This window comes from Musa acuminata, chromosome BXJ1-6, assembly GCF_036884655.1.
Source record: "Musa acuminata AAA Group cultivar baxijiao chromosome BXJ1-6, Cavendish_Baxijiao_AAA, whole genome shotgun sequence".
NCBI classification, from domain to species: Eukaryota; Viridiplantae; Streptophyta; class Magnoliopsida; order Zingiberales; family Musaceae; genus Musa; species Musa acuminata.
The window spans coordinates 7889704-7907581 of NC_088332.1; the positions used below are offsets into that span (position 1 = coordinate 7889704).

Consider the following 17878-nt stretch of genomic DNA (forward strand, 5'->3'; position numbering starts at 1 on the left):
TCACAGTTGGATGTTAGATGTGAATCTGCCCATAACACCATTAAAATACGTTATCATCGCAATTTTGGGTGGTTCCGTTGTTCCTGTTACAATGGGCATCCAAATGCTTGGAAAGAAACGCAGCATATGGGTGACTTCGGTCGGCGTCTTCACCCATCGGGTGTGATGTGGTATGGTATTGGATACTACACCCCTCAAGTTAAGATCACACGTCAAGTACAAAATATCAGCACTGTACTCACGTGATCACGCTGCCTAGATTTGAATGCTCAAATTTCGAAATCCAATGTCTGCGACCCTCCCTTCTACTACTGTTGCTTGCTCCGGACAAATGAAGGTACAGAAAAAGACACGGGAAGAGATGTGCCTTCCCAGCCGCACGCTGGGATTCCTTACCAAGGGATCGACACCCGCATCGAGCACTTGGAAGGACACAACGGAGAACAGTGTCTCCTTCGCACGACGGGATGCTAGCTTCTAGCAACCAATGCAGGTAGAAAAAAATCTTCTTCTTCTTCTTCTTCTTCTTCTTCTTCTTTTCTCTGCAGAGTTCCATGATCTTCGTTCTGATATATACTCAACTGACAGAGCCTCCTCTTTTCCGTTTTGTTGTTGTTGCTGTTGTTAATCCTGGAAAGGGCTATGATGGGGGAATCAGAGGGTGAGAGACTGAGGACTGTAGACTGTTTGAGGGGAAGGCTTCTTGCAGAAAGAGTAGCTTCCAAGGCTGCCAAGAAGGAAGCAGAGAGCCTGGCTAAAAGGGTATGATGGTTCAAAGAAAAAGGAACTCCTCCTTGGCCTCGTCAATTATCTTGTTATTATTAGTATGTAGTATCGTTATGTGATTTGTTGACAGTTGGAAGAGCTAGAAAGGAAGCTGGATGACGAGACAAAATACAGGAACAGAGCTGAGAAGAGGCTCAAACTCGCTTTAAAGAAGCTGGAAGCCCTGAAAGATGCGAGGAGCCAATTGACCCTTCAGGATAGCTCCTCTAGTTCTTCGTCTTCCCAGTGCTTCTTGAGCCCACAAAGACTAGAACAGGAAAAACCTGGTGCACCGTCGACGGTGGATTCCCAACAATTTGGTTCGATGGAAGTGGCGAAAGAGATGCTGAGATCCTCGAGCTCTGAAGATCTTCTTGGAGATAATGTTTCTGGAACTGGTAGCTCTTCCATCTGTTTACATCAACCGTTGATTTCTCAAGATGAAGGGAGCTGCAGTTCCGTCGGAACTGCCCAATCTCAAAACGAAGACTGTATCCAAGTCATCGGTGCTCAGCAATCGCCTGCTGACGATATGAGGTACGTTAAGTGAAAGGTCGAAAAGAGCATTAGATTTCATCCTATATTCTTCGATTTTGCTTCTCCTCCTCCATTGCTCATTCTCTTGGCATCTAACTGCACAGCTGTTTGCTTGAAGAGTACTAGCATATACTGAACGAGATCTAAAGACGCTTGTTTTTGGGATAAGGAAAGACTGCATGCACAACAAATGTGGATTCAAGAGGCCTTGTGCAAAAATTAATCTAATGCTCTTTTATGATTATGACATTTCCTTTTGATTATAAATTATATATGTGTCATTTACTACCTTGCTCAGTCAAAACCTACTCCATTTAAAACGAAACAAAGGGAACGAATAGACGGAGATGTAAATTTTAGAGGTTAAGCAATCTGAAACAAATTTATATCTAAATGTAGCTTACTATCTATTGGTCGATCAAATTTATTAGTCTTACTCTTAGATACTGTGTGAAACAGGGATCTATTCAAGTACATCAACGATTGGTTCTGTGAACAAATTGAGCAACAGGTCGCAAAGTTTACATAATATGTTAATTTGATGTGCGTCGACTCTAACTGAGCCCATAGTATTATGAAGTTATGGATTGCGACACAGTCTTGCTGAAAGTCCAATTCATTTATGCTAAAGAATCCTACTGTACTTGCATGAGCACAATTACTCACACACATTTAGTTTACTTCAAGATTATATTAATATGGCAAAGGCTTTGGCTCAAAGTTAGGTAGATCTTGACTCTAGAATCACATGCGTGTTATGAGCTTTTCTTTAGATTCTGGACTTTAAAAAGTATTGGCAGCAGGACTAGCTTGTATCCACAAAAACATCAAGTCTTCACCGTCAGGCTAAACATTAGGTGTAAACATTATATATATCTTTCCGGTGCAAAGATGATACTCTAAGATAGTTCCCCATTGAGTATGAGCTGAAAGACTCTTGATGGAAGATGAGCCGTCACCTGCCCTCAAGAACAACTTCTAAGTACTGCTCTTTGGGAGTTGGACCCGTATGATTGATTTCATATGAGTAAAGGAAGTTGTGATACTAAAAATAATTTTAAAGACAAGATTTTCGATAGCATGACATACTTAAAACCACATTCTGAGTACCTTTCTTGGGGATTCATTCGTATAGTTTTGTAAAAGGGCCATGAGATAAATAATCTTATTTATGAAACCGATTAAAAGAGGATGAGCTTTTGCTAGCAAATTAATTTCAGCTTAAAATTATAGGGAAGGAGAAATTATGATTTTATATAATAAATGAGTCACTATCTGTCCTCAGATAACTTATTGAGTCCTTTCGTAGGATAGACCGTTGTGGGTTTATATCAGGGTCGTTGTATGAACAATCATAGTTATGAAATCAAGTTCAGTTTGGTTTAGATAAGAAGTGGCAGTTATAATTGTAGTTCGATATCAATTGTTATGCACAAAAAATGAAGGAGAAATTCCTATTTCCAAGGTAAGTTTCTTTGCATTTGAGCTTCTCATTGTTGCTAAATGATCACTTCATCTTGAAACAGCATAACTTCAGGTAGTGATGCCGAGCCAGAGACAGCAATCCATCAGGCTGAGAGAGAGGACAGAATGCTCGCTATCGTTCCAGCAAGCGTACAGCTGAACTTAGAGGCCTGCAGACCAGAGGTCAAAGAAGTGCAGGATGTTCTTGATGCCCTAAGAAATATCAAAGTGCAATTGCTATACTCTATGAGGATTCTAGTTAGCCAGGGAAACTCCAGTGGAGCAGCCTTTTGCCGCCAGAGCAATCAAGTTTAGACACCAGTTGCTGTTAAAAGTATGTACAACGCTCGCTAGAACATCATCCTTTTCGATTATTTTGGTTATGCACTATTTGGAACGTTTATATCGATGATGTATCGACCATAATGAGTCTTGCTCGGTGATATATGTATGGTTTTATCAATCCAAACTTGCAAAGTACGAGTAAACTTCAATAAGAGCTTGATAAGTTGGAGCTGATCAACGACAAGTGTGGCTTTAGTGTCGACGACAATTCATATCACATAGCTGATATAAGATTCAGCTATTTGTTTCAGTTCATGCCACATTGGTAAAATGCTGAAGATTATTATTATTATTATTATTATTATTATTATTATTATTATTATTATTATTATTGTTATTATTATTATTATTGTTATTGTATGCAAGACACTATAAAGTCTCCATTTTGCTGCTACTGTAAAATGCATGGTCCCCAAATTCACTTGAGAACCATTGAAACAGTTCAAGCTATTTTGTGCTACGGATGCTACTCTGTGAGTAATGGACAGCGTCAGTTACTGTGCTTTGTTTCGGACGATATGCTCGAGTTCTACTGCATCTCGACTAATTTAGTAGGAATCTGCTTCAGTATCTGTTTTATGGTCATTTCTGGTGTGCATAGCTGTTAAAAGAAGAGGTAAGGAAGGATCCTCTGTAAGACCCTTTCATTCTTCTCTTTTTCTATCTCTATCGAATTGATTTTATGTTGTGATCACTCTTCCAGTCCAATAATTATTCGATATGAAAGATGCTTTCTGCTAGTAGTTTGTATCTCCTCGAAGTATCATCTTCGTCTTAGCAATGTATATACGAGATTCTTTACCATGTTGATCATCGATATCACGACTCTCTTGGATCCCTAACAATTCAACTTAACACTGATGTCGATTCGTCCGTACTTATGAATCGTCAAGGTAACTATCATGAATCAATAAAAATCAAATCGAATCAAATCAAAGATTATAATTAAGGCAACATGCCTATAGAAAATTGAGACGAGCAACACTCATGCATATCAAATCAAAGATAAATACATAGAATGTCTCATCAATTGAATTAGCCACGAAGAAGTATCTCACTATAATTACAAGAGTAAATCAGTCACAAAGAATTTCGTTCGAATGATGTGAGTGAAGGTTGCATCCTTCGAACAATGTGAGTGAAACTATAGCGGATTCGAAGGTTAACTAATCTAGCTATAAAACTTTGGTCGATGATGATGCGACCATAGTCAACCTAAAAAATAATCATCATAGGTGACCATGCAACAAGTGATATGATCGATAGCCTATCAAAGATAACATCGTGTCATGACCTCTTTCATGTTGAAACATGACGAGTAACCCCAACTTACTCCCATCGCAGAAATGAGGGGATTTCAAACAAAAAAGATTTCTTGCTCTAGTTTTTCCTTTTAAAATAAAAATAATAAATATGTAAAACACCAATCACCTTTGTGAGTTGTCTTAGTGAGTATTGCAAAAGCTAATTAGCTTTGTCACAAGAATTATTAAGTCGGGAATATGTCAATGTATACTAAGTGCTATATGTTAGATGGTTCAACGAGTGTTCATAGAGCCTTTTTATTTACAATTCATTCCACCGCTGATCACAATGACCTCAAAATAATGATTTATTGGATTAATTATAAATTATCTCTTATAATTAACTATCGTTAGTATTTCGATCTTTATATTTTTAAAAATAATATTTAGATCCCTGAAAATAAAATATTTAATTATGTTTCTGCTCGTATCGTCGAAACATCACAAGTGCTCAGTGATAATATATAATTAATCCCGATTTATTTGATTCAAATTTCATCAGCCGCCAGGCCACAAACGAAGTCGAGGAACAAAAACAGAACGCCTAGGATTATGCAACACTTACATAGTGAAACTTCATGCGTTTAGAAGAAGAAATGCAGCTCAACAAGAGGACTACTTGTTCTTCCATGTATGCCTGACTTGTTCGATCATCTTACCTCCTCTTGTTCCTACTGCCCAGCAGGAGTGTGATGTAGAACAGAATCCTAAACAAGAATCCCCAGCCCACAGTCACCAGCAGACACTCCCACTTGTTGAGCTGATTAATGCTCTGCTGTTGCAGCACATCCGGCCCTGTGACGATGCAGCTGTCGCTGGTCAAGTTCATCTGCAGTGTTTTGCTGATCGCTCCAAGAACCTGTACCTTGGTCTCCATGGGTAGGCTCCCAATGGACGTGCCGTCGAACATCTGAACCCCTCTCGAGAAGCACTTGGACGATTCGCCACCGAACTCGTTCTGCAGCGCTCCCTCGTAAGCATACTTCAACATGGAAAGGTAGTGAAACCAAATCCAGTAGTGGGGTATCCGATTCCTGTTGATGAAGAAGCCACTAAACAGCAGGTAGTAGGACAGTATCGCCGCTGCCACCGTGTAGCCTAACACCACGTGCGACAGGACGCCGGAGAGGAAGGTCACGAATCCGCTGCCTGCCCAAAAGGATGCCAGTATGATGAGGAAGAAGAAGATGAGCCCTTCCCCTCCTCCGGCCAGGCCGACCGCGAAGAAGGTCGACGCCGCGAAGGCGACGGATAGTAGGATCAGCGCCGGGATGCCAACAATGGCGTTGGATAGGACGTAGGACGAGCGGCGGTAGGCGTTGTAGGCCGTTTCACGCATGAAGATGTAGCGTTCTTGGATGAAGACTGGGAGGGCGTCGGCGCACGTGAAGAAGACTGTCGTAATGCCGATGGCGAAGAAGCCGAGCCGTTCTGTGACGTCCTTGGGCGACTCGCCGAGCCGCCAGAAGATGGTCCCCAGGATGAAGGCGGAGACGAGCACGGTACCGAGGCGGATCGCGAAGATCTCCGGCATCCGCCTCATGTTCATGAACGCTCTCTTCGACAGCACCAGCACTTCCTTCCAGGCTGGGTTGGCGAACTTCTGCAACGACGAAGCCGGGGCAACGTTGTCGGCGACGCTCACGCTGCCGACGAGCCTTCCGTGCGAAACGCTAATCCTCATGGCATCTCTCAGCGACAGTGGGGTTATGTCGGCGGCGACCAGTGCTGATGGACGAGTCTGCCACCGCCGATTGAAGTCGACGAGGGCCGCGGCGCCGGCGTTAGTGTCCTGGAGCTCACGGGCGAGATCCAGGGCGAACTCAGTTGCGTTCTCACCTTCAGGGATCGGACGGCCAAACTGCCGGAAGAAGCCAGGGAGGTCATGCGGGGGCCCACTGTAGACCGTCTGGCCACGACAAAGAAATAGGAGGCGGTCGAGGAGAGTGAGAATCCGATAGCTCGGCTGGTGCACCGACATGACCACGATGCTCCCGCTGCGTGCGATCTTCTGCAACACTTTGACCACCATGAAGGCGCTCGTGGAGTCGAGCCCCGACGTGGGCTCGTCGAGGAAGAGGATCACGGGATCATGGATGATGTCGGTGCCAATGGACACCCGGCGGCGTTCGCCACCTGACACGCCGCGGTGGCCTTCGTCGCCAATGATGGTCTTGGCGGCTGACCGGAGGCCGAGCTGGTCAACGAGCGCTTGCACTCGCTCCCTCTTCCTGGACGCCGAGACCGAGCGAGGCAACCGCAACTCGGCCGCGAACATCAGGGTCTCCTCCACGGTTAGCATCGGGAACAGGAGGTCGTCCTGCATCACGTAGGCGGAGATCACCTTGAGGAGCCTGCTGTCGAGGTTCTCCCCGTTTAGCGTGATGCTTCCTTGGAGGCTGGTCCTCTCTATCCGGTCCGCCAGTGCGTCGATGAAGGTGGACTTGCCGGAGCCGCTCGCCCCGAGCACCGCCAAGATCTCCCCTGTCCTTACCTCGCCGGTAATGGAATCCAAAAGAACTCTCCTTCCAGCAGGGGGTTGCTCCGGGTCCGCCGCGGCAATCCGGTGGCATGAGATTCTCCGAGACCTCCATACAGAGTAAGAGAGATTGCAGAAGGCGAGGACGAAGTGGAACTGTGGGAGCTCGACCACTTGGTCGTCAAGATAAGATGGATCATCGTCCCCGCCGTGGCGGGGGTGGTGATGGGGCCCAAGGAGGGGGCTGGGGCTGTGGCTGTGGCTGTGGCTGTTGCTGTGGCTGGTGGGTAGATGAGGTTGATGTTCCATGGGCGGAGAGGGTGGACGGTGGAACAAGCAAGGATGGGTCATGGACAACCGACAGCGTCGATGGTGCTGCGCTGCTTTCCCATCTTTATAGCAAACATGAAAGGAGACGAGTCTCAAAAGAGGGAGTCCACCTGGGAAGAATGGGATGGGGGAGGAGGAAACGCTGCTATGGGTGCTTGCGGTCGGATAAGCTTCCTTATTATTACTAATTGTAGTTGGTTTCGGGGCAGCTAATTATAAATCCTAATACCCCATGCGTTTGTTCCATCGATCGAATCAAGCATTTGTTGGTGTCTCGTTCTCACTCACGAATCGAGTGCATTCCATGAATCCACAGCCGGCGTTGTGGTCGTAGGAAACCATCAGCTGTGCTGTGGCCTCCAAACCTTGCTTTCGAGTATGCGGTGGATCATCGAGTCGCAACATCGAAAGATCTATTAGTTACCTCTCCGGAAGATGGATCACGACATGCATTGATTACGGTGGGCGGTAGTAGTTGTCTGTTGGAGAATTATGAGAAAGTCTTCTTAGAAGACAGTGTTCCTGCACACTTTATCGCTTTTAATTTATTTCATTTTCAATAAGTTTATATCTTATAAACATTTTCTAGACGTATAAAGGTAAAGTTAAAATCTAATTGATACTAAATCTAATAATGTTCATCTGTAAAACAAGAGTTGTTATTCTATACGTACATGAGACGAATTATGGCGCATGATCCGAAGGAGTCTCGACAGCTAGCTGGTGCTGCGGTGCCAGGAGATGTCTCTTGACAGTCTATTTCTTACCACCCATTGCATCAACCATCCATCCATTTATTATGTGCCATAACTCCTCACCAAACTCGACGAGTGTCTTAATTGCCAAGCCTACTGCTTCACCGAACCGAAGAGACCGGAAGCTCGTTCTCCCATTCCTCCGTCGGCCGAGCAATTACAGAGACAAGCAAGCAGCTCTCTTTCCGTCGAATTAGTGCTAGCCCAAGGTTGGTTCATGAAATCATATTTGATTGATGGTTAGTAGATGTTTCTTGATGCATTTATTTTGTTACAAGCATGGGAGCATCCTCTTTTGGTTCCCTTCAATGTATGTTCCATATATATCAGAAGATCGATCATATATAAGAAAAAACTTTGTTTCTAATTTAAAAGAAAAACATACAAAAGAATTACTCAGATCCCAGAAATGGAAACCCTAATAAATGATCCAAAACCCTCGGTCATGTATGCTCGCTCACTTGTATTGCATCATTTTGTTCTAACCAGGGTTACTTATATTTTCTGGGACCCTTTTCGTGGGTTACTTGTATTTGCAGTCAAATTTTTTCCTCCCCTTCTTCTCCATTCCTCGCATATTCTACCTTTTACTTCTCATTATTTCCTGAACAGTCGACTACTTCCTCTTGTTCCTACTCCCCAGCAGCAGACTAATGTAGAATAGTAATCTAAAGAAGAACCCCCAAGCCACGATCACCAAGAGACAGCTCCATTTGTTGAGCTGATTAATGCTCTGTTCCTGCAGTACATCTGACCCGGTGATTATGCAAGTATCGTTAGTGATGTGCATCCCCAAGGTTTGGCCGATCGCTGTAAGAACTTCCACCTTCTTTGCCGTCGGCAAGCTCCCCAGCGCCGAGCCGTCGAACATCTCTACTCCTCTAGCGAAGCACTTGGACAAATCCTTACTGAACTCGTTCTGCATTACTGCCTCGTAAGGATACTTCACCAGCGACATGTAGTGGAGCCAGATCCAGTAGTCCGGTATCCGATTCCTGTTGATGAAGAAGCCACTGAGCAGCAGGAAGTAGGAGATCACAGCGGCTGCCACGGTGTAACCTAACACGACGTGCGATAAGATGCCTGAGAGGAAGGTCACGAACCCACTGCCCGCCCAGAATGTCGCCAAGATAGTCAAGAAGAAGAAGCCGAGTCCGTCCATGCCTCCGGAGAGGCCTACCCCGAAGAATGTGATGAACGCCAAGGGAATCGTGAGGAAGACCAGGGGCAGAAAAGTGGTGACAGCATTGGCGACGACATAAGACGAGCGGCGGTACGTGTTGTAGGCCGTCTCCCGCATGTAAATGTATCGTTCTTGAATGAAGACGGCAAGAGTGTCGCCGCTTGTGAAGAATATGGTCGTTATGGTGATGGCGAAGAAGCCGATCCGCTCTCGAACATCCTTGGGCGTGTCGCGGAGACGCCAGAAGATGGTCGCGAGCAGGAAGCCTGTCACGAGCATGTCGCCGAGGCGGAAGGCTAAGATCTCCGGCATCCGCCACATGTTTATAATCGCCCTCTTGGTTAGAGCCGAAACCTCGACCCAGAACGGGTTCGCGTATGAAGCCAGTGCAGCGCCGTCAATCATCGCGCCGGATACGAGCTTGCCAGTCGCGATGCTGTTTCTCACAGCCTCCTGCAGCGGGAGGCACGATCCTGTGGCGGCGGTGGCGGACGTCCGTGCTCGTGCTTGATGATTCAAGGCGTTTAACGTGACGAGGTCCTTGGCGCCGTCAGGAGCTGTGTCCTCCAGCTCGCGGACGAGATCCAGGGCAAACTCGGCTGGGTTCCCGCCGTCGGGTATTGGGCTGCCGAAGACGGCGAAGAATTCCGGGAGGCCTTGCGGGGGGCCGCTGTACACCGTCTGGCCGCGCGAGAGGAAGACGAGGCGGCCGAGGAGGCCAAGGATTCGGTAGCTCGGCTGGTGCACTGACATGATCACCATGCTCCCGCTGCGAGCGATCCTCTGCAAGACCTGAACCACCATGAAAGCGCTCGTGGAGTCAAGCCCCGACGTGGGCTCGTCCAGGAAGAGGATGATGGGGTCGTGAACGATGTCGGTCCCGATGGACACCCGGCGGCGCTCACCCCCGGACACGCCGCGGTGACCTTCGTCGCCGATGATGGTCTTCGCTGCCGACCGGAGATCGAGCTGATCAATGAGCGCTTGCACGCGCTCCTTCATCTTGGATGCCGAAACCGAGCGAGGTAGCCGGAACTTGGCCGCGAACATCAAGGTCTCCTCGACGGTGAGCATTGGGAACATGAGGTCGTCTTGCATCACGTATGCCGATATCGCCTTGAGGAGGCGGCCCTCGAGTCTGTCGCCGTTGAGCGTAATGCATCCTCGGAGGCTAGCCCTCTCGATGCGGTTCGCCAGTGCGTCGATGAGGGTGGTCTTCCCGGAACCGCTAGCGCCGAGCACCGCCAAGATCTCGCCCGTCCTCACCTCGCCGGAGATGGAGTCCAAAAGCTTCCTGGTTCCGCGGAGCGACTCCTGCCGTGTTTCGTTGTTCTTCTTTCGGAAGAACGGGAAACTGCGAGGCTCCTTGACGCTGTAGGACAGATCGGTGAAGGAGAGGACGAAGTGGCATGGATCGACGGCGGCAGCTGTGGCCAGGGGGTGGTGGCAGTACTGGTGGGCGAGGAGGGGGCTGGGGCTACTGAAGGGGGTAAGATTGACTTCCTTGGTCATGGCCATGAGGGAGAGGCGGGGCGGACGAAGGATGAATTGGACGATTATATATGTGTCCCATTTTTATAAGAAGAATGGTGTAGGAAACATCACATCACGCAGTGCATGGAAATCCAAGTGGCTGATATTTTGTAGTATAGATCTATTACTGGTTGTCGGAATTTGTTTTGTTGCAATTAGCCTACTAAATTCTGTATTTTCCACTACGTAGTAGAAAATCTGTATTTTCTACTAATTCTGGACAAGGAGAGAGGTCAAGATCCGTGACTTCTCTCTCTGCTCGTTCCGGTCAGGCAATGGCATCTCTCCATGAGGGTGAGGTAACCTACCTTTAAGGTGAGTTGGAATACTTACTGAGATCACGGTGGAAAAGGAGAGCTCGGCGATCATAAATTCATGAAAGCTACATTTATCCGTCGAGAGCAGCAGTCAGCCTCCGATTACAACGGGCGCAAGCTGTCTGCCGCACTGTCACACGAGATAGAGGTGGCATTTATTGTAGGAAATTAGAGTGGTCGTCCGTCTTGTGTCCCTTTGCCCTCTACGACGACGATGAACCTGAAATATCTTTGGCAAATCCGATCGATAATGGAAGGCGAGAAGATACATAATGCCAGTGGACTACTCGAGGGTAACTGATCTACGCACCCAAATGAATTACGCAGTCCTCCCTCTCCTTGATGGCAGCATTTATGTATAGCATTCGCCTATGGCTACTTTCAATGGACTCGATGGAGCATGGCAGCTCTGATAGATAGTAAGAAAAAATTAGAATACGTTCCAATGATTGTTGGATGGACAAGCAAGCGTTCGCCCCCTCTCTCCTCCTTCCGTTGGTATTTTTATGGCGACTTCCCAACTAATTTGCCATGAATTCCATGTTCGAAAATAAATAGGTTGGCCCATCTATTAAGTTTGCGAGCCGGTATCCTTTTGCAAATCGCTCCATACTAATTGTGTCGTTTTCAAAATCTATAAAAAATATATTGAAAAATATATAAACATTGATCATCCCAAGTGTATGAAAATTTATTATTATACTTAATCATCTCAAGTCTTATCGATATGAAAATTCATTGCTACACTTAATATTTTTCGAGAGACAATAAAATAAGATATTTTATACGTATATATAAAGAACGGTTTGATAGGGAAAACCTACATTTGATTTTCTTAGGAATACCATGTGTTATTATTATTTGTTTTTATGTATGTTTGGTCTCTAAAAGTATAGATAACTTATTTAGGTTAAATAAGGAGAAGAAGAAGATAATAACGGTGGGGTGGTATCTTCTGAACTGAGAATTAAAATAAAAGAAAAGGCAGTCCCCTTCGAATCGAAAGCTGGTGGTGGAATAATGGTAGATGTCAGAGAAGAGAGTTGAATGGTTGGGAGTTATCTTTAACTCATGGAGCCGAACAAATGAGATCAAAAACATAAATTAGAAGGTCCACCACCATTGATGGGGGAGACAGGTCACAGTGCTCATTCAGTGCCCTGTCTAGTCTCAATCACGATGCCTCCTCCAAAGTACTCCGCATTCAATGGTATGAAGTAGAGATTCGTATGGGAATTGTCTCTCGAGGAATAAGGAATGAATTGTATCTCATGTACTATTCAATACATACAATATTACTCCTCAAAACCTTTTTAGCGTACGTAAGATGTTTCTACGTACGTTTTGTGTTTCTAATCTATTCTCCGGACATATGTTTCATCTCGAGGCGTTTGCGGGAAACAACCTTGAGCCGTGGACTCGAGGTTGACGCGACTCGATTCGGATTCGGATGATGGGGGGATCTTCCTGGGATGACATTCGAGTCCGTTGAGGTGACCGAGCGCGATGGTCCGATCGAGACGGTGTCACCGTTTCCTCCGGAAGGGATCTCCTCGCCTGGGGGTCCGGTGGGAGCCTTCGGTTTCGCACCTGCACACAGGTCGAGTCGGGAAGCTCGACCCGACCCCTCCGACGAGCAAGTCAGTGGATGATGGAAGGGGTTTGTTTAGCTAAGTTGTCTGCCTTTTTCTCCTTTCCTACTAAACGCGAGGGTATTTATAAAGAAAGTTACTGTTGTTTGATGTGCCTGCCCGCAGGGGCAGGTAGCGTCTGACCTCGTCGTTGACGTAGCATGAGGGATCGAGTCTGAGCAGGAGTTTAATGCGTCTCGATCGACGTTCTGATCCGCGTTGACCAGGTGCTGTGAGACGTCGTTTCGACCAACTAACGTCACCCAAATCTTATCGTAATTATTATTCCCATCACTTATCTCCCTTTAATCGATAAATCCTGTGTAGTTTTGCGTTTCTTGTTTTTGAACAATGATGGGTAGCTGAAACAGTCGAGATTATATCCAATATATGAACATGTTTCTTCACGTAGGCAGATGACTATGTTAGAGAATTGATGATGTTTCTTGAGACAAGATTCGGGAAGTTTATGGAAAAAGAAAGAAAAATAATGGGAGCAACCGAGAGATTTAACACGAATGAAAACCAAGTCCCTTCAACCTTTAGTTAGCAACTCTAATGTAATATCTGCAAGGATAATAAACTTGTTCGAACGCTTTTCAGCGCATAAGAAAAATAATGGAATCTAATAAATAATTACATTGTAGGTGCTCTTGTGATTGTTTCTAATAAATCTAAAGAATGTTGTATCGAATTTTATATTTTGATGATGAAATTAATTAATAAGTTTATTAGATTAATATATTTTTTAGAGAAGTGACGAAAGAAAAACTTTGATCATTGACTTAGACCACCAAATTATCAATTATTGAGTAAGAGGGTCGAACATCGTGTCGAAAAATTATCGTGTTAAAAATTATATATCAAGCTAAATGATTGATCGATATGTTAAAAGTCAGACTTCATGTTAAAGATTCAGACATTGTGACAGAAAATTTAGATATCGTATCGAATGATTATATATCGTTAGAAAGTCGAATTGCTGTTGGAACAAGCAATATGCCGGAGGTTTGAACAAAGTGTCGGAAGATCAAAAGATATGTTGGAATAGTATTCAACATGTGGAGAGCTTCCTAAATATATCATCTGTGTAGTTGACTTATTAAAGTTTTAATCGAGATCATTATATGTCAATTTGAATTGGTATTAGGTTAAAACTATGTCAATTTATAAATAAGGTCATTAGGCTTAAACTAAAACCAAATTGAGTCAGTTAGAAGATCAAATAGATAGCTTGGGTAGTGATATCATTAGGCCTAGGCATTTGTATCAATCGCTATAGACTATTTAATTGTCAATCTTTTCGATAATGATATCGCCTAAGTCGATGGTAATATCACTTAGTCCAAACTTGTACTCTGGTTATGGTAATAATATCATCCATACTAAAAAATCTTAGATAATTTAAATTTTTAGTTTTATTCTTGAAGTCGGTCTATAAATAACCCACTTAAGCTTTATTGATAGAGCATTTATTCATAAGCTAAAGTATTTAAACTCTCATTTTCAATTTGAATCTCCTCCTTTTGAATTTAGTTATAATTCTAAGTTATAAAAGATATGAAATATTATATAAAAAGATAGTACGGATGTTATCTCCTATTTTAAAAATAAAAAATTATAATAATAAATAATTTTTATTAGAAAAAAAGATCGATAGTAAAAACTGATGATCATGAAAAAAAAATATAAAAACTATAGTTGGTCTCCCATGCACCTATTACACTTTTTTTTCTTATTTATCTTATATTTCATGTTGTAGTTTTTTTTTATTTTTTGAATGATAGATGTCCAATTAATTCAATGCATATCTTGCATGTTATCTATGTTTTTAGTATAGTTATATCTGTTGAAAATTTGAGATGATACCTTGCGGTCCTAATTTAGAAATCAATTTTTATTTTCTTGCTTGGTATCGTAATTTAAAAATATTAATTTTTATTTGTTTATTTATCATTATGATATAGAAAATAACTATTAAGTATTTCAAATAGAATGAAGTCATATTTATTAATATATTAAATAAAAAATAATAATAAATAAATATGATAATTAAAAAAATCCTTAAAGGAAGGGCTCATCTCCTTCTATTTAATGGGAGAGATTTTATTTTTTTTAGGATAAAATATATTGTATGAAGTTCAAAAATATTTCTTGATCCTTTAAATAATATTGTTAGATTAAAATATATTATCTAAGTTTTTTTTTTATATTTTTTGATCCTTTTAAGGTTTAGAATTTTATTGTTTGATTATATTAGGTTGAAATTATTCATGTCATATATATTGAATATATAATTTTTAATTATTATTGAATTAAGAATGTTATTTTCTTGTATTGAAGTTTATCTTTTAATCTTATTTAATATGTTATTATATATTTTTTAATATATTATTGTTAGTGAATATACATTGTCATATTTTAATATTGATGAAATTGTATAAGAATTGAGTTGAAATAGCCCGGCTAAGCCCAACTCATAGGTTAGGCCACAATCCACTAACTAGGCCCAATTAATATATTGAGCCTAACTCTTAGGCTAGGCCTTAGCCGACGGGCTAATTGAGCCACGTAATATGGACTCTAACGTGCGACACACATGATTAATTCATGGGCTATGAGTTAAATCGACCTGATGCGATACATGCAAAGTCATATATAGTACGTATAACCACTAGCAAAGTCTAACCTAGCTATGTAATAATTGAATTTGAACCTAAATATTAATTAATTTAAATTAGACTTTGATTAGTCTATATCAATTCAAAGTGATTTCGAATTAGTTAGATTTATTCAAATCAGTTCTATAATGGTTCCAAACTAATTAAATAAGTATTAGAGATCGATTTAATTAAGTTCTGCTCATCCAGTTAGATAAAATCTCCTCATCCGTTGTTGGAAGGAGTACTTTTTCGGATATTTAATATACATCAATAGGGTGAATAATTTTTTTATCATATATTTATTTTTAGTCGATTTATAACGGTTTCTACTTAGCATTATTAAAAAAATTATTTTTAATTTTTAATATAATAAATTTATTTATTTTTTATTTTCAGAATAACCTCTGGATGGAATTCGGAGAGCAAACTTTTTTCTACCTGATAGAGTTAATGATTCTTCTAAGTTATTTATTCGACTATTATTCGAAAAGATGTGATTCGGTAAAAAGAAAAAAAAATTAAGATGTGAATATTGTAATGCCTCCTACTATGTCGGAGATTTATGTTCACAGAATTGGGCGAACAGGAAGGGCAGGCGCTACAGGAGTATCTTATACATTTTTCTGTGACGGGGACCCTTTTTAAGTCGTGAAAATTCTGAAGGGGTCTAGCCAGCATATTCCTTTGGAATTGCAGGATATGACATCTCGTGGTGGATACGGTGAAAAATCTTGGTGGCGGAGTTCTGGTTAGTGCTGCAGTTGGTAGTGGAAGTAAATGAATAACTTTATTATCCTTAATAGAAAGAACTCTGTGGTATAAATTGCCTAATCAGTACAATTAGAAAGCTTGAAGATTTCTCCGTTAAAGTTGACTTACATTTGTAAATGTATCTGTCATTGTATTTTGCAGGTCTGAAAGTGGTTATCGAAATGATTGCAATGGCAATGATTACATCAGCTTTAAAGCACGCATTCCCAATCAAGGAACAGGAGGCAGCATTCCCTGCAGAAACCGTAGTCGAAGTGTCGGCCCAAACTGCAATGAGAGACATGAACATTGGGGCGATAGCCATGGCCAAAGCAGTAGCAAATGTTCAGAACCAGACGCGAAGCCAAAGTAGGAGGGCAAGATTTATCATCGTAGGAGGCTGTTTTGAAGTATGCTGAATGTTCCCACGCCATCCAAAGCTATTGGGTCTACCGCAGTGAATCATGCGTCGATACATGACACCATTTTCTGTGGCGAATGTTCCCTTACCATTTTAAAGTTTGTGTGTATGTTAAAATTGGGACCAGCGGCCGATATTTCAACTTGTGCTTCTTTTTGTGAACTTGCATCCATGAATCGTCACTGCTGGATAACTTCAAGGCTTAATCAATGATCTTTAGCCCTTATGTGTGTCTGATGTTGCTGTTTGTAGGATGATGTTATTTGCTTATAAAGTGTAGTTAATGTTTCTGCAGCCCTTACGTATGTCTGCTGGTGCTGTTTGTTTCCGCAGTACAGTTTTAAGTACATCTACACTGATCCCTATTTGTTATGGGAGATGGAAGACAAGGGTGAAACACGGTGTATATACTGTGAGACCAGCCAACCATCCACAGGGCAAATCATCTTTTGCCTATGGAACGCGAATCACTATAGTTCATAGCATTCTTTCCATTACCGATGCTAAGGGCAGAACTGAGAGAATATTTGGTCAGTCGTGTTCTTTTGGTTGCACGTATGTCCGTTTTTCGAAGTTTTAGGTGAACTTCGATTGGTGCAATCGGACAGCAACCTGCTGTCTGTTCACTCTTGTTGTCTCTATTTTGGGACTAGGCTCGAGCGTTCCTTATCTACGAAGCAACACTTGGGGGAGAGTGATAAGTTCGTCGGATTGAAGGACTCCAGTTTTGAATTCGTCTTTGATTGCAACATCTATTCTTATCCAAATAAGACTCCGGTCGGGATGAGATTGTCAATGATCCTATCATCGGAAGATCGACCATGAGATCCTCTTTTCTGGATGGTCTGTCTTCTTAATCTCCACAGCGGGTGCTGAGGAGGGTTGATGTAAGATATTTCGGCACGCATGAGGACAGTTTTGGTGCTTACATTGTAGCCACCACAAATCTTGGTTGGAACGTGTACTGATCATTCAACATTTGTCAACCTCAATACCGGCAGAAATCACGCGAGGTCTCCAACAATGGCATTTTGTTTTCAGGTAAATCGAGCTTCGGTTCTTCGATGCATTTACGACACTTCCACGTTATGCGCTCGACATTACTGATATTTAATCTAGCAGGTGGCTTCCACTTGGACGATTAAGCGCAAGAGGATTTTGAGACGATGCACTTCGGTAAGGTGGGTTCACCCCCTGCTTGTACCGAGGATGACGCTGGTGAGCCGCTTCAAGAAGCAGCACAACAATGACGCTGTGCAGGTGGGCTCTCCTGAAAGCAAAAGAAAATGGCGTCGCTTCTGGGGTTAGCCAAAGAAAACGTGCCAGAAGTTTAGTCAATGATGTATAATGATTAACTTGGATTGGTGATATTAGGACGCCATCCGAGGTAGGGATGAAAAT

The 17878-nt window shown here is 42.7% G+C and overlaps 3 protein-coding genes across 5 annotated transcripts; 1 reads left to right on the forward strand and 2 right to left on the reverse strand.

Moving 5' to 3' along the window:
• The first annotated feature begins 28 nt into the window (after positions 1–28).
• On the forward strand, positions 29–3289 carry LOC103987327 (uncharacterized). 3 transcript variants are annotated; one of them, XM_018827816.2, is made up of 4 exons: positions 29–493; positions 589–762; positions 857–1302; positions 2829–3289. In XM_018827816.2, exons 1-4 carry the CDS (start codon positions 488–490, stop codon positions 3079–3081), a joined length of 879 nt encoding a protein of 292 aa, XP_018683361.2. In that variant the 5' UTR covers positions 29–487; the 3' UTR covers positions 3082–3289. The 3 variants fall into 3 exon arrangements, with proteins under 3 accessions (XP_018683361.2, XP_009403871.2, XP_065042809.1); XM_009405596.3 differs by having other exon boundaries at positions 639–762; XM_065186737.1 differs by having other exon boundaries at positions 2840–2979.
• Positions 3290–4878: 1589 nt separating this feature from the next.
• Positions 4879–7390, reverse strand: LOC103987328 (ABC transporter G family member 20-like). The gene has a single exon (XM_009405597.3). It carries the CDS (start codon positions 7243–7245, stop codon positions 5071–5073), a length of 2175 nt encoding a protein of 724 aa, XP_009403872.2. The 5' UTR covers positions 7246–7390; the 3' UTR covers positions 4879–5070.
• Positions 7391–8322: 932 nt separating this feature from the next.
• LOC103987329 (ABC transporter G family member 16-like) lies at positions 8323–10714 on the reverse strand. Its single transcript, XM_009405598.3, has one exon. It carries the CDS (start codon positions 10678–10680, stop codon positions 8596–8598), a length of 2085 nt encoding a protein of 694 aa, XP_009403873.2. The 5' UTR covers positions 10681–10714; the 3' UTR covers positions 8323–8595.
• Positions 10715–17878: the final 7164 nt, after the last annotated feature.